General features: G+C 43.1%; 1 protein-coding gene across 5 annotated transcripts in view; it reads right to left on the bottom strand.

Moving 5' to 3' along the window:
- Positions 1–6,204, bottom strand: part of SAXO1 (stabilizer of axonemal microtubules 1) — an 82,832-nt gene extending 76,628 nt beyond the window's left edge. For 4 of the 5 annotated variants that reach the window (XM_056519812.1, XM_056519805.1, XM_056519795.1 and 1 more), the window contains exon 1: positions 6,053–6,204. In XM_056519812.1, coding sequence (XP_056375787.1) covers positions 6,053–6,081 — 29 coding nt within the window. In that variant the 5' untranslated portion in view covers positions 6,082–6,204. Of the gene's footprint in view, positions 1–107; positions 192–6,052 lie in introns of all 5 variants that reach the window. The other variant, XM_056519821.1, reaches the window with a different exon arrangement.
- Between the last annotated feature and the right edge of the window lie 15,479 nt (positions 6,205–21,683).

The raw sequence follows: 21,683 nt of genomic DNA on the forward strand, positions 1-21,683 counted from the left end.
TGCTGAAATTGGTGGGGGGGGGGGGGGGAGCATGTCGCATTTACTGCCAGAACAGCAAAAAAATATATTTTTGTTTGTAAATACATTTCTTTGGAGAAAGGACATACCTCATCTCTGGGCGTAAAACGGATCTCTGGGTGCACACTGGTCACGGAGGAACAGGAGGGCAGTCAGTGGCCTTGAGCTTCTGCCTATGGAGCCAGAACAGTGGGACCCCCCTCAAGGTGCATTACATGGGGTACACTAATAACCAACAAGGGGTACAGTGGGACATAAAATTATAAAACAGGTTATGTTCCCAGAATGATGACCCAGAGCATAGCCAAAACTAAAAAATATGCCCACCCCAAACCCTATGATCTGAATCATCTTTCTGGGAATGTGATGTGTGTGGCCGGTCCCTAACCTGTTGCCTCATATGCGCACCCCGCTCAGGTGGAGAGAGAGCGCTGCGAATTTGAGGCAACATAAAAAGTCCCCGATGATAGTGACTCAGTGACCCATGACCTAGAGAAAAAAAATACCCCCAGAGATCTTATCAGTTTTTTTTAATGAGAGTTTTTTGGGCAATTTAGTGGTTTTATGGGGTTAAAATTTGGAATGTACTCTGGACTTGGTACATTGGGGTCAAATTATGGAAAATTAAAATGAAAAGGGAAAATTTAGTACTGCATGGAAGTGTGATACTCCCTGAAGCAGTTTTTAATGCAGAGGCCCGGATGATCAGGGCAAGGGTCACATTGATAGGTGGTGTCCTTCCGAATCCCCCTCCTGTTACACACTCTGCATTTTTTCTGGGATCGTCCCTTCTTTCCAGTGTGGGGGACCTCACCTGGAAAGTTTTGGCCTGGGACGATCCTGGCACCTATTCTTCAGTTCCTTCTGAACTCCGGCCTGCTCTTTCCCGATCAGCAAAGATGAGGACCTTTAGGACTTCTTGAAACTGAAGGTATGTCCCTGTGTTGCCAGCGTACTGGGACAGTACAAAAGAGTTGTACATGGCAACCTGTACCAAGTAGACCGCAACTTTCTTGTACCATACATGTGTTTTCCGCATGGCGTTATATGGCTTCAGGATTTGATCGGAAAGATCAACTCCCCCCCATATACTGATTGTAGTCCAGAATGCAATCGGGCTTGAGGACCGTTGTTGTGGTACCTCGCACAGGGACAGGTGAGCTGCCGTTACCATGAATAGTGGTCAGCATAAGGACATCCCTCTTATCCTTATACCTGACCAGCAACAGGTTTTCATGGTTAAGGGCACGGGACTCACCCTTGGGCATAGGTGTCTGAACAAAATTTAGAGGGAGGCCTCTCTGATTCTTCCGCACAGTCCCACAAGCGGACGTCGATCTGGCGTCAAGGAATGTGAAGAGAGGGATGCTGGTATAAAAGTTGTCCACGTACACGTGGTAACCCTTATCCAGCAATGGGTACATAAGGTTCCAAACGATTTTCCCGCTAACACCCAGAGTTGGGGAACAATCTGGGGGTTCAATACGGAAATCTCGTCCCTCATACACCCTAAACTTGTAAGTGTACCCAGAGGTACTCACACAAAGTTTATAGAGCTTCACGCCATATCGCGCCTGCTTCGAGGGAATATACTGGCGGAAGATGAGTCTCCCCTTAAAACTGATGACTCTACTACAGAGAGCTCCCTAAGCGGTACATAGGCCTCCAAAAATTTGGCCCCAAAGTGATCGATGACCGGCCTCACTTTGTAAAGCCGGTCATAGGTGGGATCACTTTGGGGTGGACATGCCTCATTATCTGCATAATGCAGGCATTTCCAAATAGCCTCGAACCGCTTCCGTGCCATGGCCATACTGTACAGCGGGGTCTGGTATAGGACGTCCCCACTCCAGTACTGCCTGACACTTGGCTTTTTGACCAGGCCCATGTGCAGCATGAGGCCCCAAAATGTCCTCATTTCAGCTGCACTGATGCATACCATTCATTGGACCTGGCCAAAAGAGAATCAGGGTGGTGGGCGATGAACTGCCTGGCATAAAGATTCGTCTGCTCCACCAAACTCCGGAAATAGCCAACAAACTCCGGAAATAGCAGCGCTCCTGGGGGGGTGACAAAATCGCCACCTCCCCATAGATACAGTGGGTGAAAGGGGGTGTATTGTACACCCCCGATCACCTTGTATCTTCGGGTCAGTGGGTCACACGTGACCCATATGACCCGAATTGCGGCAGATCGTTGGTGTGAATTCACCAACGATCTGCCAACAAACTCCGGAAATAGCAGCGCTCCTGGGGGGGTGACAAAATCGCCACCTCCCCATAGATACAGTGGGTGAAAGGGGGTGTATTGTACACCCCCGATCACCTTGTATCTTCGGGTCAGTGGGTCACACGTGACCCATATGACCCGAATCGCGGCAGATCGTTGGTGTGAATTCACCAACGATCTGCCAACAAACTCCGGAAATAGCAGCGCTCCTGGGGGGGTGACAAAATCGCCACCTCCCCATAGATACAGTGGGTGAAAGGGGGTGTATTGTACACCCCCGATCACCTTGTATCTTCGGGTCAGTGGGTCACACGTGACCCATATGACCCGAGTCGCGGCAGATCGTTGGTGTGAATTCACCAACGATCTGCCACGATAGCCGACATGGGGGAGTCTGATGACCCCCTGGGCATTTGCGCGGGGTGCTTGCTGATCGATATCATCAGTCACCCCAGTACGATCCCTGCCCGGCGCGCACCGGGGTCCTTAAGTACCAGGACATCAAGGCGTATCCATATGCCCTAGGTCCTTAAGTGGTTAAAAACCCGGGGTTTTTCCGTTTTTGCATTTTCGTTTTTTCCTTCTTACCTTTAAAAAATCATAACTCTTTCAATTTTTCACCTAAAAATCCATATGATGGCTTATTTTTTGTGCCACCAATTCTACTTTGTAATGACATCCGTCATTTTACCCAAAATTCTATGGCAAAACGGAAAAAAAAAATCATTGTGAGACAAAATTGAAAAAAAAAACGCCGTTTTGTAACTTTTGGGGGCTTCCGTTTCTACACAGTAAATTTTTCGGTAAAAATGACACCTTATCTTTATTCTGTAGGTCCATACGATTAAAATGATACCCTACTTATATAGGTTTGATTTTGTCCTACTTCTGGAAAAAATCATAACTACATGCAGGAAAATTTATACGTTTAAAATTGTCATCTTCTGACCCCTATAACTTTTTTATTTTTCCGCATATGGGGCGGTATGAGGGCTCATTTTTTGTGCCGTGATCTGAAGTTTTTAGCGGTACTATTTTTGCATTGATAGGACTTATTGTCCTTATTATTCATTTTTTCATGATATAAAAAGTGACCAAAAATGCACTATTTTGTACTTTGGAACTTTTTTGCGTGAACGCCATTGACCGTGCGGTTTAATTAACGATATATTTTTATAATTCGGACATTTCCGCAAGCGGTGATACCACATGTGTTTATTTTTATTTACACTGGTTTTTTTTTTTTTTTTTGGGAAAAGAGGGGTGAATCAAAGTTTTATTAGGGGAGGGGTTAAATTATCTTTATTCACTTTTTTTTCACTTTTTTTTCCCCACTTTTTTTTTAAGTGTTATGGCTCCCATAGGGACCTATAACACTGCACACACTGATCTTTTACATTGATCACTGGTTTTTCATAAGAGAAAGGTGTGTAAACTCCATATGTTAATGCACCTTGAACATTTTCCAGGCAGCATTAAGGTAGCACCTGTGAGGCCATGCACCTATATCAGCCAACTTGGGTGGGGCTTGTAGCCTCTCTCCCTCCTCCCATTGTATGTGTGCTTAGTCACGCTGGAGGTAACTGGGAGCAGGCTGCATGTCAGCCTAGTGCTGCTGTAATTGCCCACTGGCCCCTGGTTTTTGCTTTTCACGCACAGGTAGGTTAGTGTTAGGTCCCGTGCCATTTGAAACCTTGGCGTTGATGCGCAGGCTCAGGTATGTCCTTCATATAAGGATACACTGGCGAATGTCTCAATTTTAACATCAGTGTTGAGGGATTAGCCAATGTCATTGTATACATCTACCACAGTAGTGCACCTAAATTTCTGTATTGTACCAACCCAAAACCGCTCAGCCCCTGCCCATATAAGGGAGCTGCAGCCATTAATCTCTCTCTTGGGTTGCTGACTCTGGATGAGGTAGGACCTCCGCAAATTACAAAGACGATTACTAGGCCTAAGCCTTGCGGCCTCAGCCTACGCTAAAGACTGTGAGTTCTTATCATTCCCTGCTATCTCCGCAAGACCACTGGACCTAAACCAACCCCTAAATCCAGCGGATCTATGCTACAAAATCCTCCTAAACTAAAGAGAACTTACAAGGTCCCAACCACCTGTCAATCGCTGCTTCAGCTGTTATCTGGACTGTTGTTACTGCTGCATGTTACAGAAAATCTTCAGTAAAGTTTCTACAAGTTTTCAGCTAAGCACTGGTTGTGGACAATCCGTTATTCTGCACTCACCTATCGCTCTTGGGAAGGGTGGTGATAGGCCCAACGTTACCTCAGCATTTAACCCTCACCCTGGCGTCACGATTGACAAGGGTTAATAAAACCCCTGATACCTGCTCAGCAACACCCCAGCTACCCTGCACCCCCCGAGGCTTATCAAACAGTATAGCTCTCCACATATAGGTGTAGTATAGTTCCCCACATTAGGTACAGTATAGTTCCCCACATTAGGTGCAGTATAGTCCCCCACATTAGGTGCAGTATACAGTAGTTCCCCCACATTAGGTGCATTACACAGTAGTTCCCCCCACATTAGGTGCAGTACACAGTAGTTCCCCCACATTAGGTGCAGTATACAGTAGTTCCCCCACATTAGGTGCAGTACACAGTAGTTCCCCCACATTAGGTGCAGTATACAGTAGTTCCCCCACATTAGGTGCAGTATACAGTAGTTCCCCCACATTAGGTGCAGTATAATTCCCCACATTAAGTGCAGTATACAGTAGTTCCCCCACTTTAGGTGCAGTATAGTTCCCACACATTAGGTGCAGTATAATTCCTCACATTAGGTGCAGTATAGTTCCCCCACATTAGGTGCAGTATGTTCCCCCACAGACATACAGCCTTCAGCCATATACAGTGTATGGCTGGAGGCTGTATGCCTGTTTACTGCCCCACTTGAGTATTCCGACCACCGCTCCGGGGTCACGATCTACTGCTATGGCCTATGGGCCATAGCAGTAGATCCCGGGAGCGGCGGTCGGAACACTGAAGATGACCGCAGGTCACTTACCATACCCGCGCGTCCTCCTCACTGATCTGCTGTACTGTTGCTATGGGCGCACGCACGGGGCATCAGTGACGTCCCTGCGTTCGCTTCCTCCCAGCGGCCCCAGCGTTTTCAAAGTTAACTCGGGGGCGCTGTGAGGTAAACGGGACATCCTTGCCTCCTGAAAAGATTTTTCGGGACACAGGGATGTCCCGAATGTGACGGGGGCCCCCTGCGGACACGGGGCCTGGGCTGCTAATCTTTAACAAGAAGCCAACGCTGCAGCCACTTTAAAACAGTTGCCCCGCAGGGGGCCCCTTGGGAGATGGGGGCCCTGGGCAATTGCCTGGTTTGCCCCGCCCTAATGCCGGCCCTGCCACCAGGCTGCGTACACCAGCTGTGAAGCTAAAATATAGTTATGCATATTTGGAGCATTTTGACTTGTATTAAGGACATTACATAAAGTTGGATCAGCCTGTAGTGGGGTTTTCCACTTTGATTTTGAGTGTGACTCCATATCCAGACCTCCATGGGTGGATACATTTGATTTCCATTGATAATTTTTGTGTGATTTTGTTGTCATCACATTCAACTATGTAAAGATGAAAATATTTCATACGATTAATTCATTCATTCAGATCTAGGATGCGTTATCTTTTTTGAGCAGTTTATAATACAATGCATGCATAGCAGTGTATAGTAGGTGCATAGTAAAGAAACACTTGTCATAGTTAGGTATAGTGGTTGAAGGAATAAACTTTTAGTCAATCCATGCACTGTAATGTGCACATTGTGCTGTACTCACCCACAGATGCAGATTGGACAGCACTTCATGGCAGGCACTGCTGACAGCTCTGAATGGGTGCTTGTTCCCTACAGTCCTGCTACTTGTCCTCCAGCTTGACCTCCAACAGGATCCGCTCTACCTTTATCCCTGTCTACTCATCTGGGTGCCGCTCTTCTGACAAAAGCATAGTGGTTACCAAGGCAACTGCAGTGAGGTCACAGCTTCATCTCTTGTTCTTGACGTCACCAGGCTCCCTCTCTTTCATCTATTTCTCCTTCAAAGCCAAGACAGACGCCTGGATTTTCATTATAGTTACTGGAGCTGATCTCTAGCTCTTATAACTTGAGTCAGGGGCCATTTATTTATATAGCACTTGTGTCTATTGGATGACGTGAGCAAAAGTCAGTGTGACGCTTGCGTGGAATAAAGGTGCGGAATAAATTATTGTTATGGAACAAGTATAGGATTGTTACATCAACTCCCTAATGCCAATAATGTGTTCATTTACCAGATTGTTATTATTATTGGGTACTTTTTTTAACCCCTTAAGGACATAGCCAATTTACATTTTTGCGGTTTCGTTTTTTCCTCCTCCCCGAACGGGTTAATACTAAAATTCTTTTTATCTTGTCCTAACATGGGGTAGTTTTGCATAATTCAGGCAACATGTCTTGGTAGGTAAACCCTAGTGACCATGTGAGTGACACATATAGCCCAAATTATACAGTTACATAGTTAATAAGGTTGAAAAAAGACCACGCCGGGCGTGACGTCAAGCCCGGCCCCTCGCGACGTCTCGCCCGCCCCCTCAACGAAAGTCTATAGGAAGGGGGCGGGCGTGACATCACGAGGGGGCGGGCGAGACGTGGCAAGTGGCCGGGCATGACGTCACGCCCGGCGTCCGCGAACACGGAAGCCCGCACACAGCGTTCAGAGTAATGAACTTCCGGACGCTGTGAGCAGAGCTCCAAAAGTCAGGGCAGCGCACAACCCCTTTAAGGACAAAGCCCATTTTGGCCTTTAGGACACAGACAGTTTCATTTTTGCATTTTCGTTTTCCTACTGAGCTTCTAAGAGCCATAACCCATTAGACCCATATTAAGGCTTGTTTTTTTTTTTTTGCAGGACCAATTGTACTTATGTATGTATGGTAAAACAAGAAAAAAAATATTATTTGTGTGCGGAAATTGAAAAAGAAAATGCAATTTTGCTACTTTCTGAGGGTCCCGTTTTTACGCAGTGCACTTTATGGTAAAGCTGACATGCTCTCTTTTTTCTGTTGGTCAATATGATTAAAAGGATATCCATCTTCACATGATTTTCTTTTATTGTACTTTATTGTACCTCTTTTTAACAAAATAAGTATGTTTAAAATTGCTTTCTAATAACTTTCTCATTTTTCCATATATGCAGCTGTTTGAGGGCTCAGTACTTTTTATCAATACCATCTTTGCATATATGTGACTTATCACTTTTTATTTAACCCCTTAAGGACTAAGCGTTTTTCCGTTTTTGCTCTTTAATTTTTTCTACTTACATTTTTAAAAAATCATAACCCTTTCAATTTTGCACCTAAAATATCCATATGATGGTTTATTTTTTGCACCACCAATTCTACTTTGTAATGACATCAGTCATTTTACCCAAAAATCTACGGTGAAATAGAAATAAAAATCATTGTGCGACAAAATGGAAGAAAAAAGCGCCATTTTGTAACTTTTGGGGGCTTCCATTTCTACGCAGTATATTTCTCGGTAAAAATGACACCTTATCTTTATTCTGTAGGTCCATACGATTAAAATGATACCCTACTTATATAGGTTTGATTTATTTCTGAAAAAAATCATAACTACATGCAGGAAAATTTATACGTTTAAAATTGTCCTATTCTGACCCCTATAACTTTTTTATTTTTCCACGTACGGGGCGGTGTTAAGGCTAATTTTTTGCACCGTGATCTGAAGTTTTTATCGGTACCATTTTTGTTTTGATCTGACTTTTTGATCGCTTTTTATTCATTTTTTATGGTATAAAAAGTGACCAAAAATACGCTATTTTGGACTTTAGAATTTTTTTGCGCATACGCCATTGACCGTGTGGTTTAATTAATTATATTATTAATAGGTTGGACATTTATGCATGCGGCGATACAACATATATTTATTTTCATCTACACAGTTTTTTTTTTTTAACGAAAAAAGAGGGTGATTCAAACATTTATTCGGAAAGGGGTTAACTCATCATTATTAATTTTTTTTTTTCACTTTTCTTTTGCAATGTTATAGCCCCATAGGGGACTATAAAATGCAGAACATTGATTCAATACACTGATCAATGCCATTGCATTGCAATGCATTGATCATTGTTATTGGCGGTTGATTGCTCAAGCCTGGATTTCAGGCTTGGAGCAATCAATCTCTGATCGGACACGCAGGAGGCAGGTAAGGCACCCTACTGATGCATTCTAGCTGATCGGGACATCGCGATTTTACCGTGGTGATCAACTTTGAACGGCGATGTCCAGCATTAGCCACGGGTTCTGGCTGCTCATAGCAACCAGGACCATGTGGGTATGATGCGAGCTCAGCTCGCTTCATAACCCTCCCTTGCTGCAGTGCCGTATAGAAACGGCATTTTGCGGCAAGGGGTTAAATCAAAAAGGAGCAATTTTTTTTTAATTTACATTTACGCCATACAGCACCATTTAGATTATAATTGAATAGTTTGGACATTTGCACACACACCGATAACTATTTAATTTACATTATATTCCCATAGGGGACTCTATAACAATTAATTGCTAATACTATTCATAGCTATGCATAGGCATAGCACTGATCATTACTATCTCCAATTCACTTCTCTGGTCTGCCAGCAGGATCCAGCAGCAGGTAAGGGGATCCATATTAGCTTGCAGGGACACGATGAGCTCCCTGAGGTAACAGGCATATCTAATACTTTACACACAGTCAAAACTCACTGCTATGAAATGAGCTCTTGGAGACAAGGAGCACTTTCTGTCCAGCCCAGAGGGGCTGCGATTTCACTTTCCTAGAACCTCTGCTTGAAGAGGACATAGATCATCTTCATCAATGTCCGATTGTCTATTAAGCGGTGCAGTGACCCCATGTCATAGCGGGTAGGTCCCGGCGGCTAATGAAAACTGGGACCCTGGACTAATAACCGATTGTGCCGCGTGCTATTAACCCTTTAGACGTGTCGTTCAAAGTTAATTGCCATATGTAAAGTAACAAAAAAAAACTCCCGGCAGCTCAGTCGGGCTGATCGGGACCATTGCGGTGAAATTGCGATGTCCCAATCAGCTAGAGCGCGAGCGGATGGTGCCTTACCTGCCTCCGGCGCGTCCGATCAGTGATTGATTGCTCCAAGCCTGAAATTCAGGCTTGAGCAATCAAGCGCCGATAACACTGATCATTGCCATGTTAATGCATGGCAGTGATCTGTGTATTCAATCAGTGTGTGCAGTATTATAGCCACTAGAGGGAACTATAACACTGTAAAAAACAAAGTGTGGAAAAAAAAAAAGTTACCGTAATCAAAATCATTTAATCCCTTCCCTAATAAAAGTAAGAATCACCCCCCTTTTCCCATTTAAAAAAAACTGTGTAAATGAGAATAAAAATATGTGGTATCGCCGTGTGCGGAAATGTCCAAACTATAAAATTATTAAGTAAACCGCACAGTCAATGGCGTAAACGCTAAAAAATTCCAAAGTCCAAAATAGTGTATTTTTGGTCACTTTTTATATCATGAAAAAATAAATAAATAAAAAGCGATCAAAAAGTCTGATCAATATCAAAATAGTACCGCTAAAAACTTCAGATCACTGTTGCAAAAAAATGAGCCCTCATTCTGCCCCGTATGCGGAAAAATAAAAAAGTTATAGGGGTCAAAAAATGACAATATTAAATGTATTCATTTTCGGCCATGTAGTAATGATTTTATCCACAAGTAAGAAAAAATCAAATCTATACAAGTATGGTATCATTTTAATTGTATGGACCTACAGAATAAAGAGAAGGTGTTATTTCTACCGAAAATTGCACTGCGTAGAAACGGAAGCCCCCAAAAGTTACAAAATGTAATTTTTCTTCAATTTTGTCTCACAATTAATTTTTTTTTTACGTTTCCCCGTGGATTTTTGGGTAAAATGACTAATGTCACTGCAAAGTAGAATTGGTGGCGCAAACAATAAGCCATGATATGGAATTTTAGGTGCAAAATTGAAAGGGTTATGATTTTTAAAAGGTAAGGAGGAAAAAAGGAGCGCAAAAAAGGAAAAACCCTGAGTCCTTAAAGGAAAACTGTCAGCTTTCTCCCCCCACACTAACCAGCAGTACTGGCTGATAGTGCGGGGGATGCTGATCAATTTGTTCATTACCGTGCCGGGATCCGCTGCGCTGTTCGGCCTGCTATTAACCCTTTAGATCTCCGCTGTCAAAGCTGAGGTGCCTGTATCCAGTCCCTGGTGGTCCAGTGGGGTAGATCGCCCCCCTGCAGCGCAATCATGGGGGGGGGGGGCGATCCACTGTGGAGGTAGCCTGAGGGCTTACCTCTCCTTCCATGCTGGCTCCGGCGCTCAGAATGATAAAGCCTGGCAGGACCAAGCTTTATCAATCGAGGGCAGAGCACACAGATCAATGTGGTTTTATAGAACCACATTCATCTGTATGAGGAATCAAATGATTCCTCCTAAAAGTCCCCTGAGGGGACTAAAAGTGTAAAAAAAAAAAAGTGTAAAAAAAGTTTAACAACACACACATTAACCCCTTCCTTATTAAAAGTTTTAATCACCCCCCCCCCCCCTTTCCCAAATTCTATATAAAAAAATATATAAACATAATAAAAATAAACATATTAATTACAAATTAACCCGCATGGTCATTGGCGTACGCGCAAAAAAATTCCAAAGTCCAAAATAGCGTATTTTTGGTCACTTTTTAAAAAAAGGAATAAAAAGCGATCATAATGTCAGATCAAAACAAAAATGGTACCGATTAACCCCTTAAGGACTCAGGGTTTTTCCGTTTTTGCACTTTCGTTTTTTCCTCCTTACCTTTTAAAAATCATAACCCTTACAATTTTCCACCTAAAAATCCATATTATGGCTTATTTTTTGCGTTGCCAATTCTACTTTGCAGTGACATTAGTCATTTTACCCAAAAATGCACGGCGAAACGGAAAAAAAAATCATTGTGCGACAAAATCGAAGAAAAAAGGCCATTTTGTAACTTTTGGGGGCTTCCGTTTTTACGCAGTGCATATTTCGGTAAAAATTACACCTTATCATTATTCTGTAGGTCCATATGGTTAAAATGATACCCTACTTATATAGGTTTGATTTTGTCGCACTTCTGGAAAAAATCATAACTACATGCTTCCTGCGTTTAAAAATTTCATTTTCTGACCCCTATAACTTTTCTATTTTTCCACGTACAGGGCGGTATGATGACTCATTTTTTGCGCCGTGATCTGAAGTTTTTATCTGTATGATTTTTGTTTTGATTGGACTTTTTGATCACTTTTTATTCATTTTTTAATGGTATAAAAAGTGACCAAAAATGTGCTTTTTTTTTTTACTTTGGAATTGTTTTGTGCGTACACCATTGACCATACGGTTTAATTAATTATATATTTTTATAGTTCGGACATTTACGCACGCAGCGATACCACATATGTTTATTTAAATTTTTTTTACACTGTTTTATTTTTTTTATGGGAAACTTTCAAACTTTTATTAGGGAAGGGGTTAAATGACCTTTATTAACACTTTTTTTTTACATTTTTTTTGCAGTGTTATAGGCCCCATAGGGACCTATAATACTGCACACACTGATCTTTTACACAGATCACAGGCGTGTATTAACATGCCTGTGATCAGTGTTATCGGCGCTTGACTGCTCCTGCCTGGATCTCAGGCACGGAGCAGTCATTCGCCGATCGGACACCGAGGAGTCAGGTAAGGGCCCTCCCGGTGTCCTGCCAGCTGTTCGGGACGCCGCGATTTCACCGCGGCGGCCCCGAACAGCCCGACTGAGCAGCTGGGTCACTTTCGCTTTAGAAGCGGCGGTCAGCTTTGACCGCCGCTTCTAAAGGGTTAATACTGCACATCGCCGCGATCGGCGATGTGTGGTATTAGCCGCGGGTCCCGGCCGTTGATGAGCGCCGGGACCGACGTGATATGATGCGGGATCGCGGCGCGATCCCGCTTCATATCGCGGGAGCCGGCGCAGGACGTAAATATACGTCCTGCGTCGTTAAGGGGTTAAAACTTCAGATCACAGCGCAAAAAATTAGCCCTCATACCACCCCATATGCGGAAAATTCAAAAAGTTATAGGGGTCAGAAGAGGACAATTTAAAATGTATTAATTTTCGTGCATGTAGTTATGATTTTTTCCAGAAGTACGACAAAATCAAACCTAGGCTATCATTTTAATCGTATGGAAATACAGAATAAAGATAAGGTGTCATTTTTACCGAAAAATGTACTACCTAGAAACGAAAGCCCCCGAAAGTTACAAAATTGTGTTTTTTCTTCAATTTTGTCGCACAATGATGTTTTTCCCACTTCGCCGTAGATTTTGGAGTAAAATGACTGATGTCATTACAAAGAAGAATTGGTTGCACAAACAATAAGCCCTCATATGGATCTTTAGTTTTTTTTCCTTTTAAAAATCATAACCCTTTCAATTTTGCACCTAAAGTGCAAAAACAGAAAAACGATTAGTCCTTAAGGGGTTAAAAAAAAAAACTTTCAACTCACAATGTGAATAAGAGAAAAAACTGGCTTAGAGTACATTCACACATACGCAGATTTGATGCGCAGGATTTGATGCACAGGATTTTCTGCTGCAGATTTCAATGTAACTAAATGACTGAGCACAACTTCTAATCTGCAGTTACAAATCCTGCGCATCAAATCTGCACAGGATCCTGTATGTGTGAACGTACCCTTAATAATATACCCATTGGAAAAAAAATACCCAAAAAAGACCCACGAAGGCAGAAGTGACATCACTCCGCCTCCAACATGGCAGCTCTCTGCAAACAGACACATTGCCCCTTAGAGCAGGAGGAAGACGCTAGGCTCCATATCGGTAGCATGCAGCACCCACTGCCCGAGGCCGAGACTTTCCTCTGCCAGAACAGAGAAAGAACACAAAACTGCAAGTAAAAAAAAAAAGTTTTTTAAACACACATTAAGAGTCAGAACCCCCCAAAACGGAGGGGGAACCACCTGTCCTACTGTCCCAAAGAGGACAGAAGATAACATCTTGTGTTGGGGAGGTCCCCCCCTTTATTGGGGGTTAGAATTATTATTTCATTTATCTGTTCTACCAGCTCCACTTGTGCTGCTGGTAGGATGTAAGGTATCAATGGTTCAGGCTGATGATGGTGTAATGGTGTGGGGTAAATTCTCATGGCACACTTTAGGCCCCTTAGTACCAATTGAGCATTGCTTAACCAAGGACCAAGCCCATTTTAACCTTAAAGGGGTACTCTGGTGAAAACCTTTTTTCTTTTAAATCAACTGGTGGCAGAAAGTTAAACATATTTGTAAATTAAAAAATAAAACTAAAAAATAAGGTGCAGCTCACAACAGAAGGACCGAGGCAGTTAAAGCTAAAGCCGGACCCCACCGGCAACAATAATGTAAATTAATAAAAACCTATAGCTTATGCCTCTAGGACCTCACCAATGGTGCATAATGGTGTGGACAAAGATAGATGTAACAGCGTTTATTCAAAAATTGCTTTTAATTCAGATATAAAATGTAATATATATATATATAAATAAAATAGTAGCAAAATATCAAAATGGTGGCAAAATATCACATTACACTGGCATTGATCTAATGAAAATCTCACTGGGCCCTAGTGAGGTATCAAAAAATGTGTGAATTAATATTTAAATAAGTCCATAAATCTGCAGATAAAAAAATATAAAAATAAAAATACCAATATAAAAATAAGTCCGTAAGAAACGTATGGATATTGTACCATAAAGTCAATGAAGAAATTAATAAAAAAAGTTGATGAATGAATGATACGGAGTATCTCTCACCACTGCTTCTGGCTTGGTCTGTTGTAGTGGATGGATCGCAGCCTCATAATCCTCATGTGCCCCAATGAGTGGAAGGGGGGCACAGATTGATAGATCTCCCTTAGCAGCCCCGTTGGCAAGGGGGCGCAGATTTTGCGTATCGTGGGCTCCGATGGCAGGGGAGCAAGCGGCAGTTGCAGCGCTCGGGACCTCGTTCGCTTACCGGCTTAGCACAGACGGCACTAGTCTGGCACTCCGGTAGGAGTGCCAGTCGGCTCGGGTGCGACAATGGGTCTGCTGGTGATGGTATTCCGGGAGCAATGTATACACATTTCTACTGAGGAAGGGGTCGGAGGTCTTTGTTTCCCAGTACACCGAAACGCGTTTAGAAATCTGGCACCATTCACACAGTTATCATCAGTGTCCATCTGCAAATACCTCGGCAACAGAGGAGTTAAACCTGTTCTACTCCGCCCTGCCTGGCTGTAACCTTACCATCCATTGCATCTCATAGCCCCATCTTCTGCCTCCACGTGGGATGCCAATTACAGACCTTCTATTGCTCCCGGAATACCATCACCAGCAGACCCGTTGTCGCACCCGAGCCGACTGACACTCCTGCCGGAGTGCCAGACTAGTGCCGTCTGTGCTAAGCCGGTAAGCAAACGAGGTTCCGAGCGCTGCAACTGCTGCTTGCTCCCCTGCCATCGGAGCCCACGATACGCAACATCTGCGCCCCCTTGCCAACGGGGCTGCTAAGGGAGATCTATCAATCTGTGCCCCCCTTCCACTCATTGGGGCACATGAGGATTATGAGGCTGCGATCCATCCACTACAACAGACCAAGCCAGAAGCAGTGGTGAGAGATACTCCGTATCATTCATTCATCAACTTTTTTATTAATTTCTTCATTGACTTTATGGTACAATATCCATACGTTTCTTACGGACTTATTTTTATATTGGTATTTTTATATTTTTTTATCTGCAGATTTATGGACTTATTTAAATATGAATTCACACATTTTTTAATACCTGACTAGGGCCCAGTGAGATTTTCATTAGATCAATGCCAGTGTAATGTGATATTTTGCCACCATTTTGATATTTTGCTACTATTTTATTTATATATATATTACATTTTATATCTGAATTAAAAGCAATTTTTGAATAAACGCTGTTACATCTATCTTTGTCCACACCATTATGCACCATTGGTGAGGTCCTAGAGGCATAAGCTATAGGTTTTTATATATTTGTAAATTACTTCTATTAAAAAATCTTAATCCTTCCTGTACTTATTAGCTGCTGAATACTACAGAGGAAATTCTTTACTTTTTGGAATGCTCTCTGATGACATCATGACCACAGTTCTCTCTGCTGACGTTATTATAATAATAATAATAATGCTTTATTTATTGTTGTCCTTAGTGGGATTTGAACCCAAGTCCCCAGCACTGCAAGGTAGCAGTGCTAACCACTGAGCCACCATGCTGCCCTTAGCACACATCTGCTATGCATGGTTGCTAACATGGACAGAGATGTCAGCAGAGAGCACTGTGCTCGTGATGTCATCAGTGTTCCAAAAAGAAAGGAATTTCCTCTGTAGCATTCAGCAGCTAATAAGTACTGGAAGGATTAAGATTTTTTTTAATAGAAGTAATTTACAAATATGTTTAACTTTCTGCCACCAGTTGATTTAAAAGAAAAAAGGTTTTCACCGGAGTACCCCTTTAACCCCTTCCCGCTATTGGACGTATGCATACGTCCAGGCGAATTACACGTTCGCGCAAATGGACGTATGCATACGTCCAAGCGATCTCCCGCTCTGCCGCGGGCAGCGCAGGAGATCGCGGGTGGGACTCAGCTGTCAATCACAGCCGGAGTCCCACCGCAGCTGCCGGGGCCGCGATCGCGCCGGTCCCGGCAGCATTAACCCCATAGATGCCGTGATCAGTTCTGATCACGGCATCTACGGTGTTTGCAGGGGGAGCGCTCTCCCCCTGCCCATCAACGGCGGCGCCGTGATAAAATAAGGGGGATCGGGGGTGTCCAAGACACCCTCGATCCCCCTTGAAGAGATAGGAGTGAGGTGGCAGGGTTGCCACCGCTCCTATCCCTGCTATTGATCGGTGGAGCGGCCGACCAATAGCAGACTGGGGGTGGGGGGGTTAAAGTTCGGTTCCCCCCGCTATGCCCACCCATTGGTGTCCGGGCACAGCGGGGGGAAACCGTGTAGTAGCGGAGGCGGCAGCGGCGGTCACTTACCCGGTGGCGGCTGTGATCACGGCGGCGGTGGAGGTGAGTATGACGCCGCGTGTCCAGGAGTCTGTTGCCTAGCAACATCTGCAGGGCGACAGTTTAGAGAGTGGTCTCTAAACTGTCGCCCTCCAGATGTTGCAAAACTACAACTCCCACCATGCCTTGACAGCTGTTTGCTGTGTTGGCATGCTGGGAGTTGTAGTTTTGCAAGATTTAGAGGGGTTCAGGCTGGAGATCCGTGACAGTGGTCTCTAAACTGTAGCCCTCCAGATATTACAAAACTACAACTCCCAGCATGCCCAGACAGCAGTTTGCTGTCTTAGCATGCTGAGATTTGTAGTTTTGCAACATCTGGAGGGCCACAGTTTAGAGACCACTGTCAGTGATCTCCAGCCTGAACCCCTCTAAATCTTGCAAAACAACAACTCCCAGCATTCAGGAACAGCAAATGGCTGTCTCGGCATGCTGGGAGTTGTACTTGCGTGCCTCCAGCTGTTGCATAACTACATCTCCCAGCATTTTCTTTGGCAATCAGTACATGCTGAGAGTTGTAGTTCTGTAACAGCTGGAGGCACACTGGTTGGGAAATACCGAGTTAGGTAATAGGTTCTATTACCTAACTCAGTATTTTCCAACCAGTGTGCCTCCAGCTGTTGCAAAACTACAACTCCCAGCATGCACGTTCTGTCAGTGCATGCTGGGAGTTGTAGTTTTGCCCCCCCCATGTGAATGTACAGGTTACATTCACACTGGCGGCGGATTACAGTGAGTTCCCTGCTTCAAGTTTGAGCTGCAGCAGCCGCAGCTCAAACTCCTAGCGGGAGACTCAGTGTAATCCGCCGTCAGTGTGAATGTAACCTAAAAACACTACACTAACATAAAATAAAGAGTAAAACACTACATATACACACGTACACTGCCCCCCCCACCACCCCTTCCCCCCCAATAAAAATGAAAAACGTATCCTACAGCAGTGTTTCCAAAACGGAGCCTTCAGCTGTTGCATAACAAAAACTCCCAGCATTTCCGGACAGCCATTGACTGTCCAAGCATGCTGGGAGTTTAGCAACAGCTGGAGGCACCCTGTTTGAGAATCACTGGTGTAGAATACCCCTATGTCCACCCCTATGCAAATCCCTAATTTAGGCCTCAAATGCGCATGGTGCTCTCACTTTGGAGCCCTGTCGTATTTCAAGGCAACAGTTTAGGGCCACATATGGGGTATCGCCGTACTCGGGAGAAATTGCCTAACAAATTTTGGGGGGCTTTTTCTCCTTTTACCCCTTATGAAAAGGTAAAGTTGGGGTCTACACCAGCATGTTAGTGTTAAAAAAAACCATTTTTGTACACTAACATACTGGTGTTGCCCCATACTTTAAAATTTCACAATCAGTAAAAGAAAAAAAGCCTCCAAAATTTGTAACGCAATTTCTCCTGAGTACGGAGATACCCCATATGTGGGCGCAAAGTGTTCTGGGGACGCACAACAAGGCTCAGAAGGGAGAGTGCACCATGTAAATTTGAGGTCTAAATTGGTGATTTGCACAGGGGTGGCTGATTTTACAGCGGTTCTGACATAAGTGCAAAGCAATAAATACCCACATGTGACCCCATTTTGGAAACTACACCCCTCACGAAATGTAACAAGGGGTACAGTGAGCATTTACACCCCACAGGTGTCTGACAGATCTTTGAAACAGGGGTCTGTGAAAATGAAAAATAAAATTTTTAATTTTCACAGCCCACTGTTCCAAAGATCCGTCAAATGCCAGTGGGGTGTAAATTCTCCCTGCACCCCTTATTACCTTCCGTGAGGGGTGTAGTTTTAAAAATGGGGTCACATGTGGGGGGGTCCACTGTTCTGGCACCATGGGGGGGCTTTGGAAATGCACATGGCCAAATTCTCTCTCCAAAAGCTCAATGATGCTCCTTCTCTTCTGAGCATTGTAGTTCGCCCCCAGTGCACTTCACGTCCAATTATTGGATATTTCCATACTCAGAAGAGATGGGGTTACAAATTTTGGGGGGTATTTTCTGCTATTATCCCTTGTAAAAATGTAAAATTTGGGGGGGAAACAAGCATTTTAGTGTAAAAAAAATATATATTTTTTTACATATGCAAAAGTCGTGAAACACCTGTGGGGTATTAAGGTTCACTTTACCCCCCAAGGGGTCTAGTTTCCAAAATGGTATGCCATGTGTTTTTTTTTTCTGTCCTGGCACCATAGGTGCTTCCTAAATGCGGCATGCCCCCAGAGCAAAATTTGCTTCCAAAAAGCCAAATGTGACTCCTTCTCTTCTGAGACCTGTAGTGCGCCAGCAGAGCACTTTTCATCCCCATTTTGGGTGTTTTCTGAATCGAGAGAAATTGGGCTTCAAATTTTGGGGGGTATTTTCTGCTATTACCTTTTTTAAAAATGTACAATTTTTGCTAAGCCAAGCATTTTTGGTAAAAATTTTTTTTTTTTTTTTTACATATGCAAAAGTCGTGAAACACCTGTGGGGTATTAAGGTTCACTTTATCCCTTGTTACGTTCCTCAAGGAGTCTAGTTTCCAAAATGGTATGCCATGTCATTTTTTTTTTGCTGTCCTGGCACCATAGGGGCTTCCTAAAATTTGCTCTCAAAATGCCAAATATGACTCCTTCTCTTCTGAGCATTGTAGTTCGCCCGTAATGCACTTCAGGTCAACTTATGGGGTACCTCCATACTCAGAAGAGATGGGGTTACAAATTTAGGGGGGTATTTTCTGCTATTAACCCTTGCAAAAATTTGAAATTTGGGGGGAAACACACATTTTAGTGAAAAATTTTATTTATTTTTTTACATATGCAAAAGTCATGAAACACCTGTGGGGTATTAAGGCTCACTTAATTCCTTGTTACGTTCCTCAAGGGGTCTAGTTTCCAAAATGGTATGCCATGTTTTTTTTTTTTTTGCTGTTTTGGCACCATAGTGGCTTTCTAAATGCAACATGCCCCCAAAAAACCATTTCAGAAAAACGTACTCTCCAAAATCCCCTTGTCGCTCCTTCGCTTCTGAGCCCTCTACTGCGCCCGCCGAACAATTTACATAGACATATGAGGTATGTGCTTACTCGAGAGAAATTGGGCTACAAATTCAAGTATAAATTTTATCCTTTTACCCCTTGTAAAAATTAAAAAATTGGGTCTACAAGAACATGCAAGTGTAAAAAATGAAGATTTTGAATTTTCTCCTTCACTTTGCTGCTTTTCCTGTGAAACACCTAAAGGGTTAAAACACTTACTGAATGTCATTTTGAATACTTTGGGGGGTGCAGTTTTTGTAATGGGGTAATTTATGGGGTATTTCTAATATGAAGACCCTTCAAATCCACTTCAAACCTGAACTGGTCCATGAAAAATAGTGAGTTTGAAAATTTTGTGAAAAATTGTAAAATTGCTGCTGAACTTTGAAGCCCTCTGGTGTCTTCCAAAAGTAAACACTTGTCAATTTTATGATGAAAATATAAAGTAGACATATTGTATATGTGAATCCAAAAAAAAATATTTGGAATATCCATTTTCCTTACAAACAGAGAGCTTCAAAGTTAGAAAAATGCAAAATTTTCAATTTTTTCATCAAATTTTGGGATTTTTCACCAAGAAAGGATGCAAGTTACCACAAAAATTTACCACTATGTTAAAGTAGAATATGTCCCGAAAAAACGATCTCGGAATCAGATTGATAAGTAAAAGCATTCCAGAGTTATTAATGTTTAAAGTGACAGTGGTCAGATGTGCAAAAAAGGGCTGCGTCCTAGAGGTGAAAATGGGCTGTGTCCTTAAGGGGTTAAGGACCAGGCCAATTTTATTTTAGCATTTTCGTATTTCCTATTCGCCTTCTAAAATCCATAACTCCTTTATCTTTCCATCTACAGACCCATATAAGGACTTGTTTTTTGTGTGACCAATTGTAATTTGTAATTAAACCTCTCATTTTAACATAAAATGTACGGTAAACCCCCCAAAAATGTGACAAAAAAGCTGCTTTCTTTAACTTTTTTTTATTTTTAACGTTTATGGGAAAAATCGATAATTTTCATTTTTATTGGGGAAGGGGATTTTTCAAAAAAAAAATTTCCACTTTTTTTGTTTGATTGCTAATACTGTTCAGTATTATGTATAGGACATAGCACTGATCAGTATTATTGGTGATCTTCTGCTCTGGTCTGCTCAATCTCAAACCAGAGCAGCAGACCCCGGGAGACGGCCGGAAGCAGGTGAGGGGACCTTCGGCCGCCGTGCTGGATGATCAGATCGCCGCGGCAGCGCTTCGGGGGCGATCCGATCATCCATTCAAAGTACCGCACTGCCGCAGATGCCGTGAACTGTATTGATCACGGCATCTGAGGGGTTAATGGCGGACATCCGCGCGATCGCGGATGTTGGCCATTACTGGCGGGTCCCCGGCTGCTAGTGTATGACGCAAGCACAGTTCCGATGCTCGCAGTCATACACAGGACGTAAATGTACGTCCTGGTGCACGAAGTCCCGCCAAACCAGGACGTACATTTACGTCTGTGGTCGTTAAGGGATTAAACACGACTGCCTACCTGAGTATTGTTACTGACAATATCCATCTTTTACAACCTGAGTGTACTCCTCTTATGATGGCTACTTTCAGCAGGACAATGAACTGGTTTCTTGAACATGACATTGAGTTCAAACTACTTCAAGGGCCCCCAGTGTCACCAGATCTCAATCCAATAGAGCACCGTTGGGATGTTGTGAAACAAGATATTTTCTTCATGCATGTGCAGTCAACTGTGCAGTTTAAAGCACCTTAACCCCTTAAGGACAAAGCCCATTGTCACCTTAAAGGGGTACTCCGGGGGAAAATGGTGCCAGAAAGTTAAACAGATTTGTAAATTATTTCTATTAAAAAAAATCTTAATCCTTCCAGTACTTAATAGCTGCTGAATACTAGAGAGGAAATTATTTTCTTTTTGGAACACAGTGCTCTCTGCTGACATCTCTTTCCATTTTAGGAACTGTCCAGAGCAGCATATGTTTTCTATGGGGATTTTCTCCTACTCTGGACAGTTCTTAAAATGGACAGAGGTGTCAGCAGAGAGCACTGTGCTCATGATGTCAGCAGAGAGCTCTGTGTTCCAAAAAGAAAAGAATTTCCTCTGTAGTATTCAGCAGCTAATAAGTAGTGAAAGGATTAAGATTTTTATTTTATTTTTTTTAATAGAAGTAATTTACAAATCTGTTTAACTTTCTGGCACCAGTTGATTAGAAAAAGATTGTTTTTTGCAAATCTGACCACTGTCACTTTATGCATTAACCCCTTAAG

The sequence above is a fragment of the Hyla sarda genome, chromosome 1 (assembly GCF_029499605.1).
Source record: "Hyla sarda isolate aHylSar1 chromosome 1, aHylSar1.hap1, whole genome shotgun sequence".
NCBI lineage: Eukaryota > Metazoa > Chordata > Amphibia > Anura > Hylidae > Hyla > Hyla sarda.